Source organism: Ictalurus furcatus, chromosome 1 (assembly GCF_023375685.1).
Source record: "Ictalurus furcatus strain D&B chromosome 1, Billie_1.0, whole genome shotgun sequence".
In the NCBI taxonomy this organism is placed as follows: domain Eukaryota; kingdom Metazoa; phylum Chordata; class Actinopteri; order Siluriformes; family Ictaluridae; genus Ictalurus; species Ictalurus furcatus.
This window is the reverse complement of record NC_071255.1, coordinates 10,505,190-10,515,018: the sequence shown is the minus strand read 5'-3', so window position 1 is coordinate 10,515,018 and position 9,829 is coordinate 10,505,190. Positions and strand designations below refer to the sequence as shown.

The 9,829-nt window shown below is 40.4% G+C and overlaps 1 protein-coding gene across 1 annotated transcript in view; it reads right to left on the bottom strand.

The window, feature by feature from the left end:
• Window positions 1-202: 202 nt before the first annotated feature.
• Window positions 203-9,829, bottom strand: part of si:dkeyp-77h1.4 (uncharacterized) — a 17,982-nt gene continuing 8,355 nt past the window's right edge. The window contains exons 2-9 of the mRNA XM_053629149.1: window positions 8,668-8,720; window positions 7,874-7,894; window positions 7,505-7,771; window positions 5,268-5,558; window positions 3,555-3,851; window positions 2,559-2,737; window positions 1,206-1,307; window positions 203-1,117 (exon numbers count right to left, since the gene is read on the bottom strand). Coding sequence (XP_053485124.1) covers window positions 203-1,117; window positions 1,206-1,307; window positions 2,559-2,737; window positions 3,555-3,851; window positions 5,268-5,558; window positions 7,505-7,771; window positions 7,874-7,894; window positions 8,668-8,713 — 2,118 coding nt within the window. The 5' untranslated portion in view covers window positions 8,714-8,720. The remainder of the gene's footprint in view (window positions 1,118-1,205; window positions 1,308-2,558; window positions 2,738-3,554; window positions 3,852-5,267; window positions 5,559-7,504; window positions 7,772-7,873; window positions 7,895-8,667; window positions 8,721-9,829) is intronic.

Genomic DNA, 9,829 nt, shown 5'->3' with positions numbered 1-9,829 from the left:
GAACCGTGTTACAAAGTGATTAAATATGAATTAATCAGGTAAATCTACAGTGTATGTTAGTTATGCATTAAGAGTGAGATTTAGTAGACTAAAATTGCCCTCCCATAATAAGTTGGTGAGTTTTTGCTTGTTGTTAGATCTCGATTGTCAGCGGTGTTAAAAGACATGTGGAGGGAGCAGTAAGCAGGCAGGGGTTTGGACCTCAGGTGGTGGAAGTTTCCTCCACTCCTGAGGCAGGAGCACCATCGCTGGCGGAGGCCGAGTCTTGCTTGGCCTCTGGAGCTGGAGCCCCGGTCGAGATGACCTCGGGAACCTTTACGGAGCTTTTTTCAGTCTCTGGGGTTTTTGCAGGGATAGCACTAGACTCAGAAGATCCTATATCTGGGGTGGACTCAAGGGTACCATTAGTGGTTGGTTTTGCATCAGGAGTTGGGGAGAGGGCAGGCTTGGTGTCAGGAGTTGCAATAGTAGCTGCTGATGAAGGACTCACAGCAGATGGTGTGGCATCAGGTTTGGTTGGTGTGAGATCAGAAGCTGGAGAGACTGCCATTTTAGTTGGGGTGGCGGCTAGTTTTGAGTCAGGTGTTGGTGTCACCGCTTTTGGAGGTTCAGGACTTGGGGGTGGTTTGACTTCAGAAGTGGGAGTTGGTTTGACTTCTAGGGTTGGTGTGGCTTTAGGAGAAGGGCTAACCGCTGGTTTCAACTCGGGTGTCACTGCAGGCTTTGGGTCTGGAGACGGACTCAAGCTTGGTTTCGACTCAGGAGTGGGCGAGATGGTCGTTTTTGTTTCTTGTGTTGGTGTTACAGAGAGTTTGGGTTCAGGAGACGGTGCTGGTTTCAATGCTGCTGAAACTGGTGTCTCGGATGCTGGCTTCGCCTCAGGGGTTGGTGCTGGTTTGGGAGGTGAAGACGCAGTTAGTTTGGACTCTTGTTTGGCAATAGGTTTGGCATCAGAAGCAACAGAGGAGCTCAGGAAATCGGCTTCTGTAATGGGTACTGTTGGTGCCTCAGTATCACTGTCCAGTGGAAGGCCTGCAGTGGTGAAGCCTACTCCTGAGTCGCTGGTCTCCAGGTTCTTTTCATGGATACTTGTGTCCTTAGCAGACACTTCTAGACCCTGAACGTTATACATAATGAACAACATGCACATAAAAATACTGTAAATATTCTGAAAGGTTTCGAGACTTAATCTTTATGGTACAAACCTTAATGCTGATTTCAGTGCTCTGGGATTTCTCTGTAATATCTTCTTTTTGTGAGAGAGCCGGAGCGTCATCATTTTGACGGCAGCAAGCTTCCTTCACTACCTGCAAACAGACATGGGGCTGCATTCATCACAGCTACAGTATTTGTGTTGGTACAAATACAATTAACGTTTTCTTGCCATATCAAGAACATGGTCAAAAAGGGATGATTTCCTCTTAGCCAAATGCACTGGGTGGCCTTAGATTTTCTTAGCGATTGAGTAAGCCCTCTTAATTAAAAATGCTTAAAAACTTTGGTTTATGCAACTTGCCATCATTAGGGGAAAATCAATATGCTGTTCATACAACAATCGCATTTATCAATACACTTACAATGAGAGCATGAGCCTTGAGATTTCAGAAAGTAGGTCAATGATGTCAACTATTAACCATAGTGTGTGTCCATCGAAAACAAAATCATATTGATCATTTTCAAAGTGTTGGCAGAAGAAGGCCAGTTTGATTTGTTTGTGGATTTGCTGTTAATAATCGGTTGGCTTCCAAGTGGCCAGGAGTCCGAGAGAGCATAATTGATTACGTATATGGAAGAGGGCAGTTAATGCTTTCTTTTAAGTGTTCATCTGGCCTGTGACATAGCTTGAGAAGCACTTTGAAAAGATGTGGTGACTAACTTCATGAGGGTGAGCTCGAACACTCCCCCTCCCTGGCTAATAGATGTCATGTGATACGGCAGGACTAGGTAGTTGTTGGGAATTGGCAGTGATGACTCATACTGGGTGGGGAAAAAGCATTGACCCATTGGTGGGTCAATACTGGTGAGTCATGCTTCTTTCATTCCTCCATAGCGCTACAAAGGAAAGCAATTTTTTTTCAGAGTCACTGTTCTCTATTGGTTCTGAGCCTTAATGAGTTTACAGAGCCTCACCAAAAGCATTTCAATGTACAGTTGTCTCTGGCATACTGTGCATATGACGAATAAAATGACTGACTTCATGAATGGCTCATTTTTTTAAATTTATTTTCGGGTAGTTGCTCATAGAGGCCAAATGGTATACAATATGATGTCTTTACTGTGATCTATTCAGTTGAAAATAGTTCTTAATGCTGTTGACTACACAGAAGGCCTAGAGCTAAAATGCACAGCCCACCGCTGCCTAACACACTGAGCTTCAGGCGCTAATGTGTCTCTTTACTGACTAGATGTCACTATCTTCCGTAGTACTTGATGATGTACTTGTCAGTAAGGCTAACCGTCTAATACGAGTCGTAAATGGTTTTCGCTTAATAGCTGTGTATGAATGTTTAATGTTTGATAGCTTTTATGTTTGGTGTGCTTCAGTATAGTTTTCCTACCTGTCTAAAGGCATTTCCTTCCTCTTTGCCTGCATTTTTTGCAATCTTCTCGATGGCTTTGGCTTTTGCTGCCCTTTTGCGCACCTTCACCAGACAGGACACCAAACACACCAGCAGCAGCACCACCAGCAAAGCCAGCATAGAAATCACTACCAAAAAGACATTAGGCAGCCTGTATGCTGAGAGACCGAGAAAGAAGGACGAGAAATTTTCCATTAGTAACACAAACAAAACATTGTTGTTTTTTTCCCCCACGAGCTTTCCATTTCCAAACAATTAGTCTTTCTCTTCAGTTTTCTACTCAAAACCACACCCACCAAAACATGTGTACGTCTGCTACCTACATATAAGAACTTCAACTATTACAAAAAAAAAAAAAAAAGTGTTCTGAATACAAACCTACCTCAAAGTACAAATTATTTGCTCCACCTACTTGTAGTCACTTGAAAATTGTGTTAAATGGGAATGAAGTGCACAATCATCAGGGGAAAACTGTAAGATAATGTGTGTATGTGTGTGTATTGGTTGAAGTGAAATGAGAACCAAATCCTGCATTTGTACCCAATTACCATCTTTGTGACAAAATGAAGTGACAAATAAATGAACAAGTCATTTTTTTGAATACATTGCGAGAGATATACAACACGATATACAATGCGAGAAGTGTTTAATAGAGCACGAATGCATTTTACACAGGTCATGCATTATACAACATAAATAACAATGTATTAATACACTAGCTGGCCAAAAGTATGTGGACACCTGACCATCACACCCATATGTGGTTCTTCGACCAAACTATTGCCACAAAGTTGGAAGCACACAATTGTATAGAATGTCTTTGTATGTTGTAGCATTACGATTTCCATTCACTGGAACTGAAAAGCAGATATAGATGTGATGGTCAGGTGTCTACAAACATTTGGCCATATAGTATAATATACATAAAATAACATATCCTATATTTAAAGTAGGATTAAGTGCTCGTTTCCTTACGTTCCACCTCCAAGTAGAATTTTGACACGGAGAAGCCCTGTAGATCAGTGACCTGATACAGTCCTGTGTCACTGGCCTTCACTTGCTTCAGAATACACATCGAGTTGTCCATGGAGAATCGGCCCTCCAGGTTGTGATCTGGAAGCAGGTTCAGCTCGCCCCTATCCATAATCACCCAGCTGAGGTTGTCAGATCTGCCGAAGTCGGGTGAGAAGATCAGACGGGCAGACGAACTGTTCAAGTGCAGATTCAGCTTAAACGTGCCTCCGTATGGCACTGTGACAAACTTCTGATCCTCTGCAATGACAGAGAAGAAAGAAAGAATGTTACATTTTCATTCTTCAAGCGTTACAATGATATTGGGGTTACTGATCAGAAGGTCAGGAGTTCAAGCCGCAGCACTGCCAAGCTACACCTGTTGAGCCCTTGGGCAAGACCCTTAATCCTCAATTGCTCAGCTGTATAAATGAGAAATGTAAGTCGCTCTGGATAAGGGCTTCTGCCAAATACCGTAAATGTAATGTACTTTTGTTAATGATCAAGAAAATATTTATAGGCCTCTTTCAATTTTTTTAGACCTGATGGCACAATCCAAGACAAAACTAAAACGTAATGTAAATGATATCACAGGTCATAGGAGTAAAGAGAACCAGGAGACTTGCTGATGGTGAACAAAGAATAAGAGAATGGGAATGAAGTCAGTAGGAGAAAGCAAGCGAGAGCATGAATATTTTATTAGACGGATAGTGCAGTCAGGACAGGAGTAATTCTAAACAATTTATCAGCTCACTTCATATCTCACATATCTCCATTACTCAATAGCTCGCTGCGGTCATACACTGTTGCTTCGGTCCTTCCTTCTTCAAATGGATGCACTGTCCCAAAAGATCTCATCCCTCTGTTCCCATCCATACACCCATCTTTCAATCCTGCCTGCCTCCCTTGTGCCACATCTGTCATTTTCACATTTGTCCTACCTTCTCGTCTGGCTGTGCTATAAAACCCGGAATCGATTCTCGCATTGCTACACCAGCCTCCTCCACCCCCACCACCCCGAGTTCTGTCTCAGATATTCCCTCTAAAAAGTCAAAAGGACATGTAAAGTAATACAACTTCAATCTGAACTGGGGCACTATTAATGTTATAAGATCATTATGCCCATCATAATAGGTACTTAAGGGGATAAGGATTAAGCCAGCCAAACATCCTGAGTCCTTAATACATGTTTCTGAAAAAAAGCCAAGCTGCATGAACCACATGTGCAGAAATCTTGGCAACTATTCCAACGCTCAAGACCTAGTCACCATTTTCAGACTGTTGTGCGCTGTGTAGTGTGCTTTTAGATAACCTGAGAGCCTATTTGCACAGAAAATCTTTGATTTGTACATACATGTATGGCAGTGGTAGCTCGGTGGTTAAGGTGTTGGTCTACTGCTCAGAAGGTCATGGGTTCAAACCCATTGTTGGGTCCTTGAGCAAGGCCCTTAACCCTCAATTGCTCAGATGTATGAATGAGATAAATGTAAGTCGCTCTGGATAAGAGCTTCTGCCAAATACCGTAAATGTAATGTACTTTTGTTGATGATCAAGAAAATATTTATAGGCCTCTTTCAAATTTTTTAGACCTGATGGCACAATCCAAGACAAAACTATGTCTATTTATTTATAAGGGCATAATACAAGGCACAAGATTACCATTTTCCACCATCTCACCTTTCACATTAAGGCATATCTTTTTGCCCACTTTCCCACCGGTTAGAGTGATGGTGTAGCTGCCTTCATCAGCCCCAGTCACAGCTTTCAGGATGAGGCGCTGCTCGGTAATGCTGAGGCGATCCTCGTAATTCTCATGGACGCGTCCTTCGGCCGTCAGCAGCTCTAATGCCGGATGAGATGTCTGATTGGCCTCAACGGCGATGGGACGAAAGCCCACACCTTCAGGCGTACCGAGCAGCGAAATATGGAAGTCTCTTCCATATATCACATTCACCTCCACTGTGCAATCTGAAGAGAAAAGAAGAGATTTGTTTTTTAGGAGAGAGTGAGAATGAGAGGAAGAGACATGCAGAGAGACAACAAGAAAAACGGAAAGCACCAAGGGTGGTTTGACAGAGCTGCAATTAACTTCTGCATCATTACACGCCCATGTTGTTAACTACATACACCCTGTAATAATGAAACTATTCAGGGCTCATGCTGTATGTGTTTCTGTGTGACTATAGCTCACTGTACGTAAGACATACTACAATTGTGTAGCAGGCTACAATTCATGGCTGTTACACAAAGTATCCCTTTGTGTTTGGATAAAAATAATCCATTTCAGATTTTTATTCAAAGACTAAAAAGATTTTTTTTTTTTTTTTTACATTAAAAAAATTACTATAAAGACTAATAAACAGTAATAAACTAAACCAACTCAATATTTGGTATGACAACCCTTTGCGTTATAAAAATGCATCAGTAGTCTCATGTATACTTGTAAGTTGTATACTTCTAAGCGACTTGCAGACTGGAGACGGTTACACTTGCTTTTATCTGGTCTATTATGTAATATTTTACTTTCTTTATCGACATACAAGCATTTTTCTGTAGCATTTGTTGTTTAAAAAGTAACGCTTGAAAATCTCAGAAGCCAAAAAAATGAAAGATCTAAGAAAAAACGCTGTATTAAAAGAATTTAGGTGCACAGTACTGTATACATTTTTTTTTTATGACTTTTTATTCCAATGACTTTGTGCACATATGCTTGTGAGACCCTCACATGAGAACATTGAAGCATCACTTTTTAAATAATACTAACAGTTTGAAGTCTGCGGTAACGAGGGCGTGGACAAGCACTGGCTGTGAACAGGAGGACCGTGAAAGAGAGAGACGTTGACGTGAGAAGCTGACAGTGAACTTGGTCCATGAATAGACCGATGACAATGGAAACACGACAGTGGATATCAAAATGTCTACACATGCCTGTTAAAATGGCAAGTTTTTGTGAAGTAAAAAAGGATCAATCATGTCAGATCTTTTCTGAATCCACCTCAAAATCTGTGGGGTGCCCGGAAGCGGAATGTGCGCAGGAGATGCCCTCACAATCTGATTGTTTTTGGAAGAAAGAGTGGGAAAATAGTGCTTAGTCAAGATGTGTCACGCTGATAGACTGACTGGTGTGATAAAAATCAAAAGGTGCTTCAACTAAGTATTAGTTTAGGGGTGTGCACACTTGGTTATTAAAAGTTTTTCCCCTAAAAACATTTCTGATCGTTTATCACTTTATTTGCATACTTTGCAATTTCACATTAAAGGTGGGAAAAGTTTTGACATGATTTGTCTTAGAGTCATTCTTTTAATTCACAAAAACCTGCCATTTTAACAGGGGTGTGGAGACTTTTTATATCCATACTACGTGAGCTTTTTTTGAAAAGAATTTATTTAGACAAATGAAGTGCCAAAAATGCTCCCATAATTTTTTAAAAATGTATTTAATAATTTTTTTAATAAATAAAGACTGCATCGCTCTCTCCAATATATTCTGGTTTTTTTTGACTGAGTGATACAAATACATTAAAAGTTTATTTTAGTTCCCATGTTCTATCCATTCTCATCCTCTCTCTCTCTCTCTCTCTCTCTATATATATATATATATACATACACACACACACAGTACCCCACAAAAGTGAGTACACCCCTCACATTTTTGTAAATATTTGATTATATCTTTTCATGTGACAACACTGAAGAAATGACACTTTGCTACAATGTAAAGTAGTGAGTGTACAGGGGTTTTTTTTTTTTTGCTAAAAAATGTTTCTTACACTGCTCATTATTATTAGATATAACGGACGTTTTTAATTATTTCCTTCCACCAAAGGTAGTGCTCCAAAACCAAAAGAGATGGCTCGACAGAGCATCCATTGTTAGACAGTGAAAGAACTTGATTAAGCCGTGCTGAGTATCACCTCTGACGATGAGATTGAGCTGCTTGATGTTATTTGGGTTTTGCTCAGATCTGATGATGTACACTCCCTCATCACTTTCTCCAACATTCTCCAGAATCAGGTGACTCAGAGCCTTGTTCAGTTTGACCCGCGCGTTGATCACTTCCCCGTTCTTCATCATCTCCAGCTCTCGTGCTGGACCGATCCTGGGCTTGAAGATCACCGTAGCACCGCCCGCTGGCAACAAGATATGATAATCCTCGCCCAAGAATACAGTCTCATCTTTCGCTAAGAAAGACCAAAGCACATCGACATTGATATATTACAGTGAGGACTGTAGTGGTTTCACTTCGAATTTGAGTGAAAAATGTATTATTTATTGCATCTTACCTTTCAGAGTTATAGAGAAAGCTGAAAAATGAGGTAAGTGAGGTAAGTTAATACTCTGACCTCACACAAGTCAATCATTTCATGACATTATGACATCATCAACCAAAAGTTTGAACACACCGACTCGTGGAAGGGTTTTCTTCATTTTTTATTATTTTCTATTGTTTAGAATAACAATGAAGACATTCACACTATCTATTCCTGAAGTGGTGGAATGAACTTCCGACATCAATCCGGATCACAGAATCGGTCAGTATCTTCAAAAAAAAAAACAGCTGAAGACCCAGCTCTTCCATGAGCACTTAACTAACCCCTAAAATGCCAACGAATAACGAATAAATGAATAAATGTAACACTATGAAATAGCACATATAATACATGAAGTGTTCAACAAATCGAAAAGATTTCGTATTTGAAAACTGTAACAGGTTTTCTGATAAATCTTGCCATTTTCTCAACCAGCCTCATGAGACAGATTCTTCGAGAAGACTTTTCTGAAAAGGTTATAAATATGTTGCGCTTCTCCTCAGTTCAACAGGGAAACTATTTTATTCAAAGATAAAACCGCTCTTAAAACAACATTAACAGAGTCACCAGCGTTAGAAACCAGTTTTAACCGTACGCGTTTATCCAAACATCTTTACGATGGTTAAAAATGTCTATGTAGCATTAAATATGGCTAAAGAGAGATTTTCTATCATAAACAATAATCATGAATATATATATATATATATATATATATATATATATATATATATATATATATATATGTATATTTTAAATGCATTTCTTACCCACACAGAGCAGCATGCTGAAGCCCACGACTCTCAGGCTCTCCATGTTGGATCTGAGCAGCGGGATAGATGTGTCATTTAATGAGAATCATAGAAAGAGAAGAGTCATATAAATATCCATCCAGATAAGGGATTCAGTTAACACATTCTTTGATGAATGTACACTGGTGAGGGTTTATTCTCTTTTTTTGCCACCTTTTGCCTTGAATCAAGCGGCTAATTTGCTCGGTTCGTGTAATTACTGAGAGCGGTAATGGTTGCTTAGGGCAGTGTTGCTGATGTAGCTCATTAAAAAAAACCTCAATACTGCATGTTCGGGATCATGGGAGACCGGGACTTGCTGCATTTCCTGCTGATCTAAGGTTGTTCATTGATTTGTGCATCTGTGTAGGACACGGAGATTAACGAAGATGAATGAATTTGCTCTTAGTCGGTGTGCCAGTTTGATGTGAATGCGATTTGATATGAGCAATGCCTGCTTTCCCCCTTTCTTGTCTAGGTAGCAGGGTGCGTTGCTTTGCATGCACTGTACTGAACCCTGCACCTCTGAGTAAATCTGTGGAAATCATGTCAAATCGTCAAGGGTCTAAAAAGACAATAGATCGTGTAACACCACTACACCAGTGGGACAAAACTGAGAAAGTTTTGTTTTTGGCTGTGGAATGACATGAAGCAGATCAGACTGTATGTAGAGCCTGTCGCAGATAAACCTTTGGAGATTAAAAAAAAACAAAAAAAAAACCCCAACATTAATAACATGTAGGTCTGATCTATAACACATTCTTCTTTAACAATATGGCATTGATTAAAGAGCATACCTAATAATCTGTTCTCTTTCTCTCTCGCTATGCACACATTCACCCTCTCTCGCGCTCGCTTTACACATATTCACCCTCTCTTGAGAGCTATACACACCTTCTCTCTCGAGAGCTATACACACCTTCTCTCTCGAGAGCTATACACACATTCTCTCGCTCTCTCTGTCTCTCTCGAGCTGTACACACATTCTCTCTCTCCATACACACATTCCTTCTGCCTGATGCAATTTTGGTGCCGGATCCTGTCTCACCCTCTGCTGCAGCGGATGGTCTAACATGGGTACTCTAACATTGCACTTCCCAAAACATATTATTTTCACTCAGTACTGTTTGACTTGATTTCA